General features: G+C 42.7%; 1 protein-coding gene across 1 annotated transcript; it reads left to right on the top strand.

Annotated features, from left to right (window-relative positions):
* Window positions 1-812: 812 nt before the first annotated feature.
* LOC112220617 (arylsulfatase I-like) lies at window positions 813-5,149 on the top strand. Its single transcript, XM_024382461.2, has 2 exons — window positions 813-1,407; window positions 3,343-5,149. Exons 1-2 carry the CDS (start codon window positions 1,094-1,096, stop codon window positions 4,736-4,738), a joined length of 1,710 nt encoding a protein of 569 aa, XP_024238229.1. The 5' UTR covers window positions 813-1,093; the 3' UTR covers window positions 4,739-5,149.
* Window positions 5,150-21,994: the final 16,845 nt, after the last annotated feature.

The following is a 21,994-nucleotide window of genomic DNA, read 5'->3' as shown; positions in this document are numbered from 1 at the left end:
CATGTAAAAGGCTTGTGTGGGGGATGGGACCAATGTGAATGAGACAGAATTCCTAAGAAGACCATAAAACCTTTTTGCATAGGGTAAATCAGAGTACAAGTTACCACTGAGATAATACATTCATACAGATAGCATCAGATTTATCTGATAAAAAAAAAATTAAATGTTTACCTTTATTTAACTAGGCAAGTCAGTTAAGAACACATTTTTAAGATAGAATAATACTATAGTATCCATGTTTGGTATCTATCACATTGTATAGTCAGTCCTCTGAATACTGTACATTTTGGCCCTTCAGATGGGGAAGGGCTGACTAGTCCTTGGGCATTGGGCTTCGTTCCATTCCTTGTCTTCCTTGACCATTTGCCATGCAACTCCAGGTAACAAAGAGCACATAAATTAGGGCTGAGCCTACAATCTGTTTTATCTCCTAATGTATAGCACAAGTTGACTGCAGGTATTAACTTAAAAGTAGCTGAAAGAATGCACATTTATTGAAAAATGTCAAGATAATTGTTTTGGTCCAGACCAGTCATAGACTTCCATGTTTGGCCCAAATCAAGGCTGGTCTAGACCGACCAAATCTGAACCAAAGATAGACATCTATGTTTGGGCAAAATCAAAGCCGGTCCAGACCTGTACAACAAAAAAAATCAACGTTCATGGACGTTTAAATAAACAAAAAATGACCAAAAAAAGACATCCAAAAGATGTTGTGTTGGTCTGTGATTAGTGGGTTATTTTAATGAGCCAGGGCAAACTCATTCGGGTGGGGTTAATACTACCACTGTGGAAAGAGGAATGTTTTGTAAGGAGTCTTAAACAACATTTTAAGACACGTCAGCAAAATGTATGTAGGTAGTATATATCTCTGATCATTACGCACAAGGTTCGTGGACATCATCATCATAGCGCGAGGAGAGATCAAACCTGTTCGGTAGGTGCAGGCTATAAAGTGTAGTCTACTTTTGCTAGAGGGATACTGTACCTATCGTTTTAACATGCTTTTCTCGTTTATGACAACGTTATACAACGAATTAGGTATATATTTTCACTTATAGATTGCCTAAACATTTAAAGGCGCGCAGTTACCATGGCAGTGTCAGCTCTAACCGGATTCTCCGTGGTCAGTTTGCTCAGTCTCGGCTACCTGTCGTGGGACTTAATGAGTCCGAACCAGGTGGAGAGCGAGTCAGTTCCGAACTTCCGAGACCGGTCGCCGGTACCGCATCCCCCTCACATCATCTTCATCATGACGGACGACCAGGGATTCAACGATATCGGTTACCACGGCTCCGACATCCAGACACCGACGCTGGATAAACTGGCCGCGGATGGAGTGAAGCTGGAGAACTACTACATACAGCCCATATGCACGCCATCTCGCAGTCAGCTGATCACCGGCAGGTAAAGTGCATTTTTTATCGCCAGATCTGAAGTAGCCTAGAGAGTTGTTCTTTTGTAGTCAACTAATTCATGATGTATTCAGACAGATGTTTTTCTCTATGTCTTTTTTTCTAAGCATTGTTGTATTTTATCTGTAGGATCTTTTCCCTATAGTTGGAGTAATGTGGAGTAACCAATACCGAGTAGCCTCAATAGTAATGGATGAATAGATGGATCCTGTCAGGGACGTTTTAAAGGATTTGAAGACATTGGTGGCTTAGCCCAAAGCCAGTAAGGGGGTCCGGGCAAAAAAAACAAGGAATTTCAACTAAATTCATGAATTTGGTGCACTTTGACATGAACATTGAGAGATTAGAACATTGAGAGATTATATCTTTTTCAGATAGATTACACCTTCCCACCTGCCACAGCAGACACTGCCAGTACTCAATTGCAGTAGCTATGCTGGGTCTCTCTACTCTGGAACACATACATTACCGTTCAAATGTTTGGGGTCACTTAGAAATGTCCATGTTTCTGAAAGAAAATCATTTTTTTTGTCCATTAAAATAACATCAAATTGATCAGAAACACAGTGTAGACATTGTTAATGTTGTAAATGACTATTGTAGCTGGAAACGGCTGATTTTTAATGGAATATCTACATAGGCGTACAGAGGCCCATTATCAGCAACCATCACTCCTGTGTTCCAATGGCACGTTGTGTTAGCTAATCCAAGTTTATAATTTCAAAAAGGCTAATTGGTCATTAGAAAACCCTTTTGCAATTATGTTAGCACAGCTGAAAACTTTTGTGCTGGTTAAAGAAGCAATAAAACTGGCCTTCTTCAGACGAGTTGAGCATCAGCATTTGTGGGTTCGATTACAGGCTAAAAATGGTCAGAAACAAGGAACTTTCTTCTGAAACTCGTCCGTCTATTCTTGTTCTGAGAAATGAAGGCTATTCCATGCGAGAAATTGCTAAGAAACTGAAGATCTCGTACAATGTTGTATACTACTCTCTTCACAGAACAGCGCAAACTGGCTCTAACCAGAATAGAAAGAGGAGTGGGAGGCCCCGGTGCACAACTGAGCAATATATTTTTTTGTATATTTTTTGACCACCAAAAAAGGGCTGGACCAAATATATCCATATATCTGTTTGTTTTTTAACTTTTTGATCATTCATAGTTGATACATTGATTACACAGAACCCAAACCGGCTGCGCGAGTGCGCCATCGTGCATAAATGTATTTTCTCCCCCCATACCAAACACGATCACGACACGCAGGTTAAAATATTAAAACAAACTCTGAACAAATTACATTAATTTGGGGACAGGTCGAAAAGCATTAAACATTTTTGGAAATTAGTTAGCTAGCTTGCACTTGCTAGCTAATTTGTCCCATTTAGCTAGCTTGCTGTTGCTAGCTAATTTGTCCTGGGATATAAACATTGAGTTGTTATTTTACCTGAAATGCGCAAGGTCCTCTACTCCGACAATTAATCCACACATAAAACGGTCAACCGAATCGTTTCTAGTCATCTCTCCTCCTTCCAGGCCTTTTCTTCTCTGGACTTTATATTGCGATTGGCAACATTCATAAATTAGGTGCATGACCTCTACCGACCTCGTTCGTCTTTCAGTCACCCACGTGGGTATAACTAATGAGGAGATGGCACGTTGGTACCTGCTTCTATAAACCAATGAGGAGATGGAAGAGGCAGGACTTGCAGCGCGATCTGTGTCACAAATAGAACTGACTTCTATTTTAGCCCTTGGCAACGCAGACGCTCATTGGCGCGCGCGAGCCGTGTGGGTGCAATAATTGAATAACAGATTTCTAAATTCATTTTGCAACGCGAGCGGTGTAGTCAGGGTATTAGGCTACTTTCATTGTTAGTCACTTACTTGAGGGATCAGACATTTTATGCCTTTGTGTCCCTCTGCCCAGGTACCAGATCCACACTGGCCTGCAGCACTCCATCATCCGACCCCGTCAGCCCAACTGCCTTCCCTTTGACCAGGTCACCCTTCCCCAGAGACTGCAGGAGGCTGGCTACTCCACCCATATGGTAGGCAAGTGGCACCTGGGCTTTTACAAGAAGCAGTGCCTGCCCACCCGCCGAGGCTTTGACTCCTACTTCGGTTCTTTGACAGGCAGCGTGGATTACTACACCTACAAGTCATGTGACGGCCCAGGGATGTGTGGTTTTGACCTCCACGAGGGGGAGACGGTGGCATGGGGTCAGGGGGGGAAGTACTCCACCCATCTGTACACCCAGAGGGTGAGGAAGATCTTAGCTGCCCACGACCCTCAGGCACAGCCTCTGTTTATATACCTCTCCTTCCAGGCGGTGCACACACCTCTCCAGTCCCCGCGGGAATACATCTACCCATACCGCGGCCTGGGCAACGTGGCCAGGAGGAAATATGCAGCCATGGTGTCGGCTGTAGACGAAGCGGTGAGGAATGTGACCTATGCCCTTCGTAAGTATGGCTACTACCAGAACAGTGTCATCATATTCTCCACTGACAACGGAGGCCAGCCCTTCTCTGGGGGTAGCAACTGGCCTCTGAGGGGGCGTAAGGGCACCTACTGGGAGGGGGGCGTGAGGGGGCTGGGCTTCGTCCACAGCCCCCTGCTGAGGCGCAAGAGGAGGGTGAGCAAGGCCCTGGTGCACATCACTGACTGGTACCCCACGCTGGTTGGGTTGGCTAGGGGAAACGCGTCACAGACCGAGGGGCTAGATGGGTATGACATGTGGGGGGCCATCAGTGAGGAGAAGGAGTCCCCCCGACTGGAGATCCTCCATAACATCGACCCTCTCTACAACCCGGCCCGGAGCGGCTCCCTGCAGAGTGGCTATGGCATCTGGAACACAGCCATCCAGGCCTCTATCCGCGCAGGCGACTGGAAGCTCCTGACCGGGGACCCCGGATACGGAGACTGGACCCCGCCCCAGATGCTCCCTGGCTTTCCCGATGGCTGGTGGAACCTGGAACGCCACCTGGAACCTCAGAAGTCAGTATGGCTCTTTAACATCAGTGGAGACCCGTACGAACGCTATGACCTGGCCGAGCAGCGACCAGACGTGGTCAAAGAGCTCCTGGCGCGGTTGGTGTTCTACAACCGGACTTCGGTCCCGGTGCGGTACCCCTCTGAGGACCCCAGGGGCAACCCAGACCTGAACGATGGCGCGTGGGGACCGTGGGTGGGGGACGAGGAGGAGGACCACTGGAATGGGGTCTATCACAAAAAGACCAAGAACCGGAAGAAGTACAAGCTGTCCAAAACCAAATCTTTCTTCAGGAGACTTAACACTAGAATCATGTCCAACCGGATATAGGAGCTGCTTTAGTCTTAAGCCTCCCTATAGAGATGATGTGGAACCAGACTTTTAAAGCAATTACTTGTTTACACTCCACAAGTTGTATGTTTCTGAAAGTCTTCATTTGTAAACAGTGGCGATATGATTTGTGATCAGAATAAGGTTGACTATGGAATTTTGAGTTGAGTTGAGTCCAACTACACACACCTGTGACAGTAGCTCTTGCTGTTGCTGTATGTTTCCTGCTGATAAAATGAAGAATCAGCAACAAATAGACTTATTGGATGATTTATCTATTCTCCATTATACTGTAGGATAGTTCAAGATAACCCATGTTTGAATGGGGTATGTCAGAGATACTGTATACGTTTCTGTTGGAGAATCTCTTGAGTGACTCATTTGAATATGAATAAATATGAAAAAGTTCAAGATTTCCACTCTTCTTCAAATGCCTTTTCTGAGGTTGATCCAGTAGGTCAGACCAATGCCCCCACATATCATCACATTACACTTTGTAGACTGGACACATCAATGTGGTGACTGAGGTAACATTGCCCTCTGATGGAAGTTAGGAAAAGCTCAGTTTTTATGCCAGCATACTAGAACCTGTAGCCTCTTCACTCACTTCTCTTTTAACAAATTCCAGTCGATTAGAAGTAAAGAGAACCAACTCTAACCTATACCAAGTCTTATGGAAATGGCAGGAGGTGCCGATTCTGAAGGTACCAGATTACGGTTGGATCTGGCGAAATGTGGAAACTATACCATGCACTAGGGGCAATGTTAGCACCTAGTTAGTACCTTTTTAGTAGGCTTGTGGCTTGCTAGGCCATTGTGGATGAGGGATAGGGGATGGGTGTTTAAGCCGCAGATTCCAGCTCTGAGGGTCACGTTGCCATGACGTGGTCCTTTCTGGGTATAGATCATGGTTTCCCACTCTCTCCTGCACCCGGGTTCTGTTATCTCAGGTCGTAAATTCCTGGCGGAGACTCTCTCCCCCTGGCCATGCAGAAAGAGAAACACAGAGAGAACAAAGGATTTCATGTGGTGAATTCCTAAATCCCCAAAATGGGAATTTGAAACAAAATGTCCACGTGTGAGAAGGTAGGAATGGTCCGTGGACACCTAAGGGTATGAGTGTGTTTCATTTGGTGACCTCAGAGAGGACAGGAAACACACATACAGTTGAAGTCGGAAGTTTACATACACTTAGGTTGGAGTAATAAAATTAAAAAAATCTACCACTCCACAAATTTCTTATTAGCAAACTATAGTTTTGGCAAGTCGGTTAGGACATCTACTTTGTGCATGACACAAGTAATTTTTCCAACAATTGCTTACAGACAGATTATTTCACTTATAATTCACTGTATCACAATTCCAGTGGGTCAGAAGTTTACATACACTAAGTTGACTGTGCCTTTAAACAGCTTGGAAAATTCCAGAAAATGATGTCATGGCTTTAGAAGCTTCTGATAGGCGTAGCTGTGGATGTATTTCAAGGCCTACCTTCAAACTCAGTACCTCATTGCTTGACATCATGGGAAAATCAAAAGAAATCAGCCAAGACCTCAGAATTTAATTTGTAGACGTCCACAAGTCTGGTTCATCCTTGGGAGCAATTTCCAAACGCCTGAAGGTACCACTTTCATCTGTACAAACAATAGTATGCAAGTATAAACACCATGGGACCACGCAGCTGTCATACCGCTCAGGAAGGAGTGGCGTTCTGTCTCCTAGAGATGAACGTACTTTGGTGGAAAAGTGTAAATAAATCCCAGAACAACAGCAAAGGACTTTGTGAAGATGCTGGAGGAAACAGGTACAAAAGTATCTATAGCCACAGAAAAACAAGTCCTATATCCATGGGGGAAAATCTTAGGGGGGACCCCCCCATCCTGTTAAAATTATGATTTGTCCCCCCCAATATAACTGTAATTTCAATAATATTAATAATACGCAATGAAAGCACTTATGCTGATTATAGACACTTAATAGCTCTATTTTAAGTTGTGACCCCCCCCGCTCTTTGCCTCACAATGGTTTGATCCACTGCTTCCCACCCCCCAGCCCTCAGCAGTGGCACATGATGCAGGTACTGTCAGTATAGCAGTAGCAGTCCCTTCCAGCTGCAGTCAGAGCAGATATTCACCACTCCGAGTCCAGACTGCAAATGACTCGCACATGCGGGAAGCCGCCGCTGGCTGGGATATAAATGTAAAATGTTCTTTATCTAAAATAAATCACTGCACATAAATAATTCACTGCATTTGACTCACACAGCCTCAGTCACTTACTCACCTTGTCCACTGTGTGTGTGCCTCTCTGTGACAAGCTAAACATCTAGCTGGCTAGCTCATCATGTCTCAGTATAAACTGTACACTCGAAAATACAGAAAGGAGTGGGAATCAAACCCTGAATTCAAAGGCTGGTTGAAGCCGTTTATTGGAGATGATACAAGGGCATACTGCCTGTATTGTAAGGCTGATTTCTACCCCAAACTTAGTGGTGTTAAAAACCACATGACAACTCAAAAACATACTCAAAAGGCAAAGCCTTATAACAGTTCCACCCAAAACAAGCTGCCATTTATGGTTAAAAAAATGGATTCTGCAAAAAACGCTGAGGCCACCATAGCTTTCGCTATCGCTGAACACTGTTCTGTTCAATGCTGGCATGTGATCACATTGGAGAAGCAGGTAGAGCTGCTTTCTCAGACTCCACTGCTGCTAACCACTTCAAAATGCACAGGACAAAGTGCACAGACATGATTAATGGTGTTCTAGCACCATACTTTCTGAAAAAGTTGGTCTCAGATGTGGGTGACCAGCGTTTCAGCCTCCTCTGAGTCCACAGATGTGGGTGACCAGCGTTTCAGCCTCCTCCTCGATGAGTCCACCGATGTAAGTGTTTCTAAGTACCTGGGGGTTGTGATAAGGTACTTTAGTGACACCAAGCAGACAATTGTATCAACATTTCTGGGGCTTGTTGAGTTGGAGGGAGGAGATGACAAATCTATAGCCCGTGCTGTTGTGGCTTTCCTCGAAGTGTTGTCTTAAAAAAGAGAAACTCCTAGGGATAGGGACTGACAATGCCTCTGTTATGACGGGGATTAACATTGGGGTCCATAAAGTGCTGAAGGAGGAGTATGGCTTCAAATATCTGGTTCTTATTCACTGTGTCTGCAGCTTGCTGTAAGTCATGCTTCTAATGACACCATCCCCGTAATGTGGAGTACTTGGTACGAGAGACTTATAACTGGTTTTCAGTGTCTCCAAAGCACAGAGAGGCCTACAAGGCCATATATGAGACCATCAACTGTGGGGAGAAACCTGTACAGATGACCAAGCTGTGTGCCACATGTTGGCTCTCCATTGAACCAGCGGTTTCACGCATTTTGGACCAGTGGGAGGAGCTTAGGCTGCATTTCACAGTCACCAAGTCCAGTGAACACTGCCCCATGGCTGAGGTTTTATACACCAAGTCCAGTGAACACTGCTACATGGCTGAGGTTTTATACTCCATGTACAGTGATCCTCAAAACATATTGGAGCTGACTTTTTTGAAGTCAGTGCTGGGTGAGGTACAGTAGTGCTGGGTGAGGTACAGTAGTGTTGGGTGAGGTACAGTTGGCCATCAAGGCTTTTGAGGGAGAGCAAGTAGATCCTCTTAAGCTACTTGACAGCTTGGTTAGCCTGATCAAGTCTGTGAGCAGCAAGGTGCTGAATCCACTGGCAAATGTTGATGTACTCAAAGGGCCAATAGATGGATACATCAGTCCCAAACCGTACCGTGGTTACCTTTTTGAGTCAAAGGCAGCTGAGCTACACCTTGCTCCTGAGGATGAAAACAATGCCCAAAAGCGGAATGTAGCCTTCACCATCTCCCTCACTAATGAGTTGAGGGAGAGACTGCCGGACAACATCGAAGCATTGCAGTACATGTCAGTTTTCAATGTGTAGGAAACTCTAAAGCACAATAAGAGCCCTGTAGAAATAGAAAAAAATAGCCAAGCTCCTTGGCTACTCCCCTGCAGAGATAGACAAGATTGTCCAGAAATGGCGTGCCATCCATCTTAGTAAATGGAATGAGACAAAAAAACATACTGGGCTTCTGGAGTGAGATTTGGAAGTTCAGGGATGAAGCTGAGATCAACCCTTTTCAAGAACTTGCCATGGCTGCTGTGTCTGTGTTGTCCTTGCCACAGTCGAATGCTGAAGTCGAGAGAGTGTTCAGCCAGATGAGTGTGGTAAAAAGCAAACTTAGAAATCGGATGTCCTTGCAGACCCTTAACTCCATCCTGTACATTCAATATGGACTGAAGCTGTCTGGTGAGGCTTGCTATGAGCTAGCAAGTAAACTAAAGCAAACATTAACTATCAAGCTAGCTAGTACCTATTCCATTTATGTGGCGTCATCAAATATGGAATCTTTAATCTTAATCTATCTTTAATGGTCTCGTTGCAAAAGCTAAGTTGTCGCTAGGGGACTTTGAAGCACCTGTGTGCCGATCTTGGAGTAAACTGATAGCAAAGATTATAGCAAACACCACATAAATGGAGTTGGTGCTTGCTAGCTCTGCAAATTCAGCTATTGTTAGATTCAGCTATTGCCAGCCAATGTAAAACAGAAACTATATTACAATTACAAAAGGTTGCAGCATAAGTTGTGTACATGGTGAACTCATACAGCTGTCGACCCTTGTCACTGCAATCCGTTTCACATTTGCTAGCTGACCAGCTAGCTACCTTTTTAGATCGAAGCCCATCTAGAGTGATAGAAGATAATAGATGATAGAAGCCCATCTCCTACTGTAATTAACCTGCACACTGTGTGTGTGTGTGTGTGTGTGTGTGTGTAGCCAGCCAGCCAGCCAGCTAGGTAGAAAAATGGCGGACATCAGAGTATTTCTCAGTACACTAAAACGCAAAGTAAGAACCCTAGTAGCCTAATATCTCAAAGACTAGTTGATAAAATGTTCATGAGAAGAAGTGTAATGCTAATGAAAATGTTTCAACATGATGTCATTAGGCAGAACAGGCAACAGACAGCAGAGCTGGGGACAGATGGGCAGGGACAGACTGGCAGAGACAGGGAGTCTCAGGTAAGTTTGTTGAGTCTTTGTTTGGCAACATTATGAAAGGTTCTCTCTTTGTTAGACTTGTAAAATAGGGACATAATTGGAAAATGCCATGGATACCCCCACTCTCAACTTAAACTGGTGACTGAACTAAGATTTGTTTAAGGCAATGGTATTGCTGTTGTGATTAATTGTGTAGTTTTAGGTACCGGTAGTATGGAAAACACCTTATTTATTTTCTAGGAGACAGACTGAGTCAGTGAGGGTGGTGAAAGGGAAAGAGCCAGGGAGAGAGACTTCAGAGGACAGTGTCACAGCCACGGCAGGACCAGGTGTCAACCCTGTTGCCAGCAGCATCAGTATAGGGGACAGTGGCACAGCATTGTCCAGTTACCTCAGGGATGGTACAAAACCATATCAGCCACACCCATAATTTATAGAACCGTAAACTCTTGCCAACCGAGTGTTGACGTTTCAAGAGAGATGGTTTTGCGATTTCCCCTGGCTACCTTATAATCCATCAGTAAAAGGAGTGTTGTGTTTTCACTGTAGCCAAGGGTTTTCAAGTCAGCCATCTTTTGGCCAAAGAGCAGATGCTGCCTTCATTAGTGCAGGATTTAGGAACTGGAGAAAAGCCATTGAAAATTTCACTGCACATCAAAACTGCCAAACCCACCGCCACTTTGTAACTGTAACAGCACACCAGCTAAATCCAATCAGTGCCCAGTTATCCAGCACGTGGGGTTAACAGCAGACATTACGAAAGCTACCTTGCACTGTATGAGAAAGCAACAACATTGACTGAATCCATTGAGACACACTCAAGATGATTTGATGGCAAAGCAATGGATCACTAATAGGGCTTAAAAATGTTAAGTGTTGGATGGTGTGGAGGTTCAGTTTGGCGACCGTTTTGACCAGGACCGACCAAAAGTTGGAAAGAGCGCCTCTCACGGGGAGTTGGATGAGTCTCTAGATCAGTACCCTGAGCTGAACATAGATTCTCTATCAGTGCAGTTGCCTCTCTTTCTCAACAAATACCCCTGTAGCAGCAGTGGAGAGGCAGCAGAGGTCCTCAGGAGGCTTCCAGTGGAGGTGGGGGGGGTTGGTTGACCAAGTTGAGGTGCTGATCAGAATAATGTACATAAAGACAGGCTGGACAGCTCAGAGGGAAAATATCTGCCAGCAATATGTTGGATCCATTGAAACCTGCAAACATATGTTTGGTTCTTTTGTTCAGTAGTGTGTGTAGCAGTGGTTCTCAACCTTTGTTGGGTACTGGAACCCCCGCATATTTTGAGGCAAGGCGGGCAAGGTTTGAGCTGTCCTCAGGGACCTCCACCCCCTCTATATTATATGTAAAGTTACTGGATTCCTTGTGGTGCTGAATACGTTCATTACACTTTTTATTTCACGGACCCCTTGCAATTACACCCCTGTTTGAGAACCCTTGGTGTATAGTATTATATTTGTTCTTTTGTTTAGTAGTTTTTAGTACATGGCAGTACACTTACTAATTATTTATTTATTTAAAATGGAATACTTTGTGTGACATACTTGTCCATAGCTGCTGTTTGAAGAGTTGAGACACTGACTGAACAATAAATACGTATTTTTGAAGGATATTTTGGTTGATTTATTTGGGTTATTCATTGAAGTAGTTATTTCACTTTTAGAACTATACTTATTTTGAGCTTTTTGTTCTTGTAAAGCTATTGTAGTAGACTCAGGCTAGTGGCACATATTTAATGACTATATAAATGTATCAGAAAAAGTACCATTAAAAGGTCAATTCAATATGGAGACCAACTTTGTGATGGTTCTCAATGGAGATTCTTTTAAATGAGATCGCACCATGTTCATTGTATTTACGAAAACGGCACCCATACACAGTGTACAGTACCATTGCCACCTACTGGCCTTTCTTGGTATTGCTGGTTGTAAATACAAATACCTGCATACATACTGGACTGATAAGGAACACTGCTATAACTATAATTATTATTAGTATTATAATGATTTAAACATTTGAACAAGTTGAGACAACCCTTTAGTTAATTACTGTACCTATCAGTAGTAGTAATTATGGTTCCTCAATATACATTTAACATATTACAACGTAGGCTATGTGTCACAGAACTACTTTTGGTGTCCCCCTCAGGAATTGCTCTTGAGAAAATTGTATGTAATTGTCCCCTCCAAAGTTTATATCATATTTTCGCTCCTGCCTATATCGACTTAACCTGAAAGGCCGCTCAGCAAGGAAGAAGCTACTGCTCCAAAACCAACACAAAAAAGCCAGACTACTGTTTGCAACTACACATGGGGACAAAGATCATACTTTTTGGAGAAATGTCCTCTGGTCTGATGAAACAAATATAGAACTGTTTGGCCATAACGACCATCGTTATGTTTGGAAGAAAAAGGGGGAGGCTTGCAAGGCGAAGAACACCATCCCAACCATGAAGCATGGGGGTGGCAGCATCATGTTGTGGGGGTGCTTTGCTGTAGGAGGGACTGGTGCACTTCACAAAATAGATGGCAGCATGAGGGAGGAAAATTATGTGGTATATTGAAGCAACATCTCAAGACATCAGTCAAGAAGTTAAAGCTTGGTCACAAATGGGTCTTCCAAATGGACAATGACCCCAAGCATACTTCCAATGTTGTGGCAAAATGGCTGAAGGACAACAAAGTCAAGGTATTGGAGTGGCCATCACAAAGCCCTGACCTCAATCCTATAGAAAATTTGTGGGCAGAACTGAAAAATTGTCTGCGAGCAAGGAGGCCTACATCCTGACTCAGTTACACCAGCTCTGTCAGGAGGAATGGGCCTACATTCACCCAACTTATTGTGGGAAGCTTGTGGAAGGCTACCCGAAATGTTTGACCCAAGTTAAACAATTTAAAGGCAATGCTACAAAATACTAATTGAGTGTATGTAAACTTCTGACCCACTGGGAATATGATGAAAGAAATAAAAGCTGAAGTAAATCATTCTCTCTACTATTTTTCTGACATTTCATATTCTTAAAATAAAGTGGTGATCCTAACTGACCTAAGACAAGGAATTTTTACTTGGATTCAATCTATTTGGCTAAGGTGTATGTAAACTTCCGACTTCAACTGTAACTATGTCTCAATGTGTATAGGGTTTGCATCTAATTCTTGTATAAAATGAATGAGAAAAGATGAAACTATTTGTGAAATGATGTAATGTGATGTTAAACCTTTAATGTGAGAGAATTGTATTCCCTTTAAACTTTAACTAAGTCATTGGCCCGCCGCCGTGAGCACAGACATGATCAGGCGTCATATAACCACCTTTTCTATTGTTACGAATAAAAACCCCTCCTGAGGAAATCCTCTTCAGACCACGCATACCTCGGTGTAAGCTGAAGTGGCACAGGTTTGAGTACCAAGACTAAGCAAATCCACAGCGTGAGCTGTGATTGCGAATAGTTATTGAATTCCTAACCATACCACATGGAACATTGGCTACATGGCTGGAAATGGTTAAACTCTGAGACTATCGATCCCTACAGAATAAGAGCACAACTTAGATACTAATTACTAGTCTGCAGCTAGAAATATTGTAAACCTGGGATGCGAAGACCGACAACCGTCGAAACACCTATTCTATGAGAACATTTCTGAATGATACTCTGAAGTATCCATTCTAACCACAAAAGACTTTCGAAGCAGAGAGATAGAGAGAGAGAGAGAGAGAGAGATGCGGATGAACTGACTCTCCAGCAGACGGACCGGATTCCAACAGAAAAGATCATGACACTTGGGTGTAAATATATATATTGATTGCAATTATTCCAGAATGAGTGAGCGTTCATGTGCAAAGTATTAGTATTTCAATTAATATAATTTTAGTAGTACTGTGTGTATTGATCCCTTTGGTCTTTCCCGCTCAGCCCACACCCACTTCCCTTTGTCCACCAAGCCATCATATCGGCTTAGCCCACTAGGGAATCTTCCCTATAATTTGTTAGTAACATATCTACTGTGGTGTTTGTTTATGCATTTCTGTGATTATTTAGTTAGTTAGTAAATAAATGATTAAGCCAATTGGTGTATGGATGATCCATAGTAAAGGCTGAGTTCGTGCAAATAACCAACAATTTACGACGTTTGGAATGAGACTGACGTGAGGTAAATAATCATTCATTAATAAGAAGACTAATTGATCAGACATTAAAATATCTGAAGAGTTATATTAGGAAAATTATAACTTTGTAATCTGAAGATTTTCGTTTTTTCCCCCGACTTCCTAGTTAATTACATTTACATGATTAGGTAATCACGTAATAATAATTACAGAGAATTGATTTGATAAAATAACAGTCTTCACTTTTAATGATGCCAAAGACACGGCAACATGTTCAATCCCAGTGGTAGGCACTCAATTTTTTTTAGTTTTCTGTTTTAAGCCTTTCCCAAACCTTAACCACTCGGAATTAATACCTAAACTGAAGTTTAACCTAACCTTAACCATTCGGAATTAATGCCTAAACGTACGTTTTAGTTGAACCTTTGTAGAGTTTTTGACTGACAGCTAAGATACGTCAAGCCATTGCGTAATTCTGTTACTGCAGTTACGCAACTGATGTTTTATTTGGAGATTGGGATTTTTTTTTTTAACAGTGTGCATAACTGCATTTTTTATTTGAGAGCAGTATGATATCGACACGCCAGACTTTGTCAGTGGAATGTAGAAGTGAGATATGACCCTTGTGTTCAACACCTCCCCTGCTCAGACGCAACACCATCACTTGGTTTCCTGACTCTCACACCTCCATCACTACTTCATCTGACAACTAGGTTAATCAATACGCTTCTGGCTTTAAAGATCACTTATCGCTTTTTTTTTTTACGAGGTCATCTAAACACAGTTCAAGTTTTTAAAATAACTGGAGTTGGAAGACTGTTGTTTGAAGGGACATGGAGGCTGTGTTTGTACTAGTGTTGGTGATGTTAGCAGCAGTGTCCCATGGTAAGCTGTATTATATTATTTATATAATAACATGTATTATATTATGTTTTAGTGTTTTGTTGAGATATAAATGGTTATTGAGTTGAATGCACACACGGCATCATGCATTAGATCAGTGCCGCTGTTGCTCATTGCCACAGTGTCCTCTCAATCTTATTTTGGTGCATCATGTCTTTCATTGACGCCACACTGCCTTCATGCGAAATCACTATCAATTCTATCAAAAAAGTACAAAACAAAGTTCTCTCCCCCCCTCTCCCCCACTCTCTCTCGCTCTCTCTCTCTATCCCCCCCCTCCCCCTCTCCCCTCTCTCTCTCTCCCCCACTCTCTCTCTCTCTCTCTCCCCACCCCCCCCGTCCCTCTCAGCAACAGACGTGACCACCTGTACTGCTACTCAGAACTCATCCCAGTGTTCTGTGTCTCTGTGTGGAACTCTGGATCTCCAGCTGATGACCAATGCAAGTGGATGTGAACTGCTGTTTAAAAAGAACCTCACTGACGGTCCGACACTGATATTCTCACTGAAAAGAAACAAGGTGACCTTCAAGAGACCCACTGAAGGCAGATCACAGTTCTTTATGAACAATGGGACCTTTAGGTTAACCAACGTGGAGAGGGCTGATTCTGGGAAATACTTCTTGGAGATCTACGATTCCGGAGGGGAACGTTTGGGAACCAGACGAGTACAACTGGACATTGAAGGCAAGTAACATCATAAGACAATTTCATTCATACCCTATCTTTCTAAATGACCAAATGCAAATCAAATGGAATAAGTTGGGAGCAGAACAAAGTAGCCATACTGCCCAGTTAAATCAAAAACACACCAAATTCTATGTAAAATGTGCCGAATACAACAGGTGTAGTAGACCTTACAGTGAAATGCTTAATACAACAGGTGTAGTAGACCTTACAGTGAAATGCTTACTTACAAGCAATAACCAAAAATGCATTAAATAAAAAAATAAAAATAATAATAATAATAAGAAAGAATAATAAATAATAGTAACAAATAATCAGTTACACTGATAGTGACTACTTCCTCAGACATAGTAACCATTTCCTTAAACGGTTGGGAATACAGTAAGATTGAAACAAATTGTGTAACATAGCTGATTACAATATACTTAGCATGTGTGGCAACCCTTAACATTTAAGGTTCTGCAAATGTAGGCCTATGTGTACAAGCGGCTTAACAGTCATGGAATTATTGAATGCAAACAATAATTACTGGATTTCATTTAAAGAGTAATTTACACATCCAGTTTGGGATTGTTGAATCAGGGAGACGTTCTCATAAAGGAAGTCGTAAGCCTTGTATGTACTGTATGTGCTTCTGCAGTTGCCACTTTCAGTAGATTAGTGTTGTTGCCTGGTAACCGTGGCCTTAATTTGGTCAGGTGTCCTCATCAGCTATAAATATATGTTGTGTGTAGTGATTTACCATTAATGCTCATAACCTCTCCAACATGTTACCTCTCTTCTACCCAGGGCTATGTCTACCCATGGTGCTCATTTTAGGGTCCGTGTCAGCTGGTGGTGTCATCCTAGCAGTGATGCTGGTAGGCTGCTGTATTGGGAGGAGAAGGAGAATATTCAACACCACAGGTTAGAACACAGCAGGCGCCCCACCCATAATGTTACCATAGATTTATCAATGAGGGCTACAGCACAGGGCAGGTGTGTGTGTCACCAATACCTAAGATTAAACTGTCATTAAATCACTGATTTCACTCTCATCTCACATTGTTAGGTGCAGAACTCAAAGGACTTCAACCTTCAGAATGAGGAAGGAGGCGATCAAACCTGTGGAAACCTATAACGGAGAGGAGATAGAGGTTGTGGAGGCTGCTCAGGGGAGGACGGCTCATAGTAATGGCTGGAATGGAGTTAATGGAATGGTATCAAACGTGGTTTCCATGTGGTTGATATCATTCCATTGACTCCATTCCAGCCATTACTATGAGCCATCCTCCCCTCAGCAGCCTCCACTGTTGTGGAGTCATTAGTGGACCTATTGTAGCAGAGAGAGGTTATTGATAAGAAACTCGAATGGAAAGAACATATTGATTGATTTATTGTGCTCCAACCGGAGACCACATTCATACATTAATACATTATCGAGGATAAAAACACAAAGCCCGGAGTCTTATTTCCATTGGGGTCTTCATTTGGCAGTGAGATGGCAGACACTTTTCATGCACTCAATGCAATTAAAATGAAGAATAGTAGCCATTTACAACCATTTCCAACGATATCCATTTAAAACAATTTAGAACAATATCAACAGCACAGAGGTCCCGTTTGAGTCACCTCGTCAAAGAATACCCTTAATCAAATGGACATGTTATTTCTCAGGTATGTTTTTAGTGACACCTTAAAGCAATTCTATGATGACAGAGTTTTCAGGTAGCTTGGTAAAACTGTTCCATAGAACTGCAGCAGAATACAGGAAATAGTTTTCCACCATGGAGCTCTTGAATCTACAGGGAACAAAGTTTCCTCTGGTGGAATACTGATTGGTGTCATTTATACAGCTAAAATAATTTTGTTGTCAAACCCCAATTTAAACTGGGTGACTTCCGTTTCCACCTTGAGCCGTTTCAGTTCATCAAAGTGAGATGGTTCAAGATGAATATTAGGTGGAAGTTTCAGAATAATCTTGGCTCTTATTCTGAGAGGTCATAGGATTGTTCTTTATATCTTGAGGGGAACCGCTGTACCAAGAGGCACAACCATAATCAAAATGACACTGCATACCAGTACCTATTTCCTTTGTTCTTTCATTGTATGCATTCATTGACTTCTAATAAGTATTTCTTATGGCATTGGCTTATTTCTATCAGTTTGATCAGTTCTTTTGCCAGCTATGAATTGGCAGTGGCGTTAAATGACATGAATTACATTCCCTCCACAAATGGAAACTAATTTTATTTTAATACCTTTTTTTCCCCCATGAGAAATAAACAATGAATCTCTCTCACTTTTTCAAATGAAGAAGATATTAAACCTCACACTTTTTGTATGGGTTCCTCTTTTCAGAGAAGAAGTGATATTTAATGTCAAACGTACTGTATATTAGTAATTATATTAGTTCATTTTACTCAAAAAGAAACAACCGGTACCGTTCAGACAGTTCTCTAAACTACAGACTGGAACAACTCTTAGATGCTCAGACTGTACGCAGCCAGATAGAGTGCCTTCGGAAAGTATTCAGACCACTTGACATTCTTACGTTACAGCCTCATTCTAAAACGTATTAAACCGTTTTTTCCCCTCATCAATCTATACGCAATATCCCACAATGACAAAGCAAAAACAGGGTTAGCTAATTTATTGGAAATAAAAAACGGAAATGTGACTTACATACGTTTCCAGACCCTCAATACTTTGAAGCACCTTTGGCAGTGATTACAGCATTGAGTCATCTTGGGTATGACGCAACAAGCTTGGCACACCTGTATTTGGGGAGCTTCTCCCATTTCTTCTCTGCAGATCCTCTCAAGCACTGTCAGGTTGGATGTGGAGCGTTGCTGCAAAGCTATTTTCAGGTCTCTCCAGAGATGTTCGATCGGGTTCAAGTCTGGGCTCTGGCTGGGCCACTCAAAGACATTCAGAGACTTGTCCCAAAGCCACTCCTGCGTCGTCTTGCCTTTGTTCTTAGGGTCGTTGTCATGTTGGAAGATTACCATTCACCCCAGTCGGAGGTCCTGTTTGCTCTGGAGCAGGTTTTCATCAAGGATCTCTCTGTACTTTGCTCTGTTCATCTTTGCCTTGATCCTGACTAGTCTCCCAGTCCCTGCCGCTGAAAAACATCCCCACAGCATGATGCTGCCAACACCATACTTCACCTTAGGGATGGTGCTAGGTTTTCTCCAGATGTGATGCTTGGCATTCAGTCTTGGTTTCATCAGACCAGAAAGTCTTGTTTCTTATGGTCTGAGAGTCTTTAGGTGTGCCTTTTACTGATGAGTGGCTTCTGTCTAGCCACTCTACCATAAAGGTCTGATTGGTGGACTGCTGCAGAGTTGGCTTTCCTTCTGGAAGATTCTCAACTCCCTGACCAAGGCTCTTCTCACCCGATTGCTCAGTTTGGCCAGGTAGCCAGCTCTAGGATGAGTCTTGGTGGTTCCAAACATCTTCCATTTAAGATTGATGGAGGCCACTGTGTTCTTGGACTTTCATTGCTGCAGAAAAGTTTTGGTACCCTTCCCCACATCTGTGCTTCGACATAATCCTGTCTCTGAGCTCTTACGGACAATTCCTTCGACCTCAGGGCTTGGATTTTGCTCTGACATGCACTGTCAACTGTGGGACCTTATATAGACAGGTGTGTGCCTTTCCAAATCATGTCCAATCAATTGAATTTACCACAGGTAGACTCCAATCAAGTTTAAACAGTATAAACATATCAAGGATGATCGATGGAAACAGGATTCACCTGAACTCAATTTCGAGTCTCATAGCAAAGGTGCTGAATACTTATGTAAATATTTGCGTTTTTTCTTTTTTTTGTACCTGTTTTCGCTTTGTCATTATGGGGTATTGTGTGTAGATTGCTGAGGATTATTATTATTTTTTAAATCCATGTGTGGAACAATTTGGAAAATGACAAGGGGTCTGAATATTTTCTGAAGGCACTGTATAGTCAAGCTATTATAAAGCCTTTCTCCACTTGTTGGAAATGCGTTGAGATCAGTTTGCAAACTATAAGAAGAGATATGGAGGCTGTATTTGGATTGTTGGTGATGTTAGCAGGTGTCTCATGGTACGTTTATTGTTAAGAGTTCTTATGCAGTTGTCCTGCTATGCATTGATCATAAGGGAAAAATATGTCTAGGCTAATTCATGAAGTATTTCTGACAATGATTCCACATCACAGTATAATGTTTGATTTCTAGTGTCTCCTAATAATGACAGTGTCACATCCTGACCTCAGTTCCTTTTTTATTTCTCGATTTTGTTTGGTCAGGGCGTGAGTTGGGGTGGGCATTCTATGTTTTGTTCTATGTTTTGTATTTATGTGTTTGGCCTGGTATGGTTTCCCAATCAGAGTCAGCTGTCTATCGTTGTCTCTGATTGAGAACCATACTTAGGTAGCCTTTTCCTACCTGTGTGGCGTGGGTAGTTATTTTCTGTTTAGTGTGTTTTGCACATGACAGAGCTGTTTTGGTTGTTCTTTTGTTGCTTGTTTGATAGTGTTCAGTTTTACAATTAAAATGATGAACACTTACCACGCTGCACCTTGGTCCTCACCTTCTTCCACCAATGGCCGTTACAGACAGATGCATTATTGTTGAATGGAAAACATATTCATGACAAAAGCTATTCCTACTAATGCCATAGAGAACATCATTGTCATGTCCATTTCTCTCTTTATATGTGTAGAGAATTGTAACAATTATAAGTTTATGTTAAACCACAAAATCTGATAATTAGATTATAAACAATTATACCAGTAAAATATATTTCACTCTTATCCTCAGTCACAGTGACCTGTGATCTGAGTACACATTACACTGTGGAATTCTGGGATCTCTATTGGGCGGGTGCAAACATTTTTTTATGGGCCTAATAATAAAGATGTAATTTAACGGAAATAGACATCTCTTTACAAAACACCAGGCCTACATTCATTTATATATCTTGCTGACAAATGTACCTTTTTTTTGTAGCCTGAAAAGTCAGGACACCTGAAATGGGGCTGAAACTCCTGGGAAAAACAGGATGGTCACATTAACGTGGTCAATTTACTAGAAGGCTACAATGTGTAGGCCCATTACCATTAACTTTAAATAGGCCTACCGGTAGCCAGTGATGTAGTGGTATACCAATTGGTGGGTCAACTCTGATTGCTGGTCGTGGTGAAAAAATGAACGCTCCCTATACTTTCAATGCATTTTTCAGAAAAAGGAGATGGGTAAACTGTGTTTAGTTGCGTTTACCCTCCACAAGGCCTACACCACTGCCGGTAGTCTACCCTCTCAGCCAAAACAATTTTACACACATGGACACATGCAGAAGCTTATAAGAAATCCCGCTATGCTCTCTGACAAACCATCAAACAGGCAAAGCGTCAATACAGGACTAAGATTGAATCGTACTACACCGGCTGCGACGCTCATCGGATGTGGCAGGGTTTGCAAACTATTACAGATTACAAAGGGAAGCACAGCCGAGAGCTGCCCAGTAACACAAGCCTACCAGATGAGCAAAATAACTTCTATGCTCCCTTTGAGGCAAGTAACACTGAAACATGCATGAGTGCATCAGCTGTTCTGGATGACTGTATGATCATGCTCTCCGCAAAGTGAGTAAGACCTTTAAACAGGTCAATACTCACAAGGCCGCTGGGCCAGACGGATTACCAGGACGTGTACTGCAAGCATGCCCTGACCAACTGGCAAGTGTCTTCACTGACATGTTCTACCTCTTCCTGTCTGAGCATGTAATACCAACATGTTTCAAGCAGACCATCATAGTCCCTGTGCCCAAGAACACTAAGGTAACCTGCCAAAATGACTACCTGTAGCAATGAAATGCTTTGAAAGGCTGGTCATGTCTCACATCAACACCATTATTCCAGCAACCCTAGACCCACTCCAATTTGCATAACCCACCAATAGATCCACAGATGATGCAATCTCTATTGCACTCCACACTGCCATTTCCCACCTGGACAAAAGGAACACCTATGTGAGAATGCTATTCATTGATTACAGCTCAGCGTTCAACACCATAGTGCTCTCAAAGCTCATCAGTAAGCTAAGGAGCCTAGGACTAAACACCTCCCTCTGCAACTGGATCCTGGACTTCCTGACAGGCCGCCCCCAGGTAATAAGAGTAGGTAACAACACATCTGCCATGCTGATCCTCAACACGGGGCCCCTCAGGGGTGCATACTCAGTCCCCTCCTGTACTTCCTGTTCGGTCATGACTGCACGACCAGGCACACCCCAACACCATCATTAAGTTAGCTGATGACACAACAGTGGTAGACCTGATCACCGACAACGATGAGACAGCCTTTAGGGAGGAGGTCAGAGACCTGACCGTGTGGTGCAAGGACAACAACCTCTCCCTCAATGTGAGCAAGACAAAGGGGATGATTGTGGACTATAGGAAAAGAAGGACCGAGCACGCCCCCCATTCTCATCGACGGGGCTGTAGTGGTGCAGGTTGAGAGC

Source organism: Oncorhynchus tshawytscha, linkage group LG21 (assembly GCF_018296145.1).
Source record: "Oncorhynchus tshawytscha isolate Ot180627B linkage group LG21, Otsh_v2.0, whole genome shotgun sequence".
Lineage (NCBI taxonomy): Eukaryota > Metazoa > Chordata > Actinopteri > Salmoniformes > Salmonidae > Oncorhynchus > Oncorhynchus tshawytscha.
This window is presented reverse-complemented; position numbering and strand designations above follow the sequence as displayed.

Bases quoted from the DNA above. Each gene is read 5' to 3' on its own strand.
- LOC112220617 (XM_024382461.2), top strand. From the start codon at position 1,094: ATGGCAGTGTCAGCTCTAACCGGATTCTCCGTGGTCAGTTTGCTCAGT. The intron at 1,408-3,342 runs GTAAAGTGCATT...CCCTCTGCCCAG, and splicing joins AGTCAGCTGATCACCGGCAG to GTACCAGATCCACACTGGCC.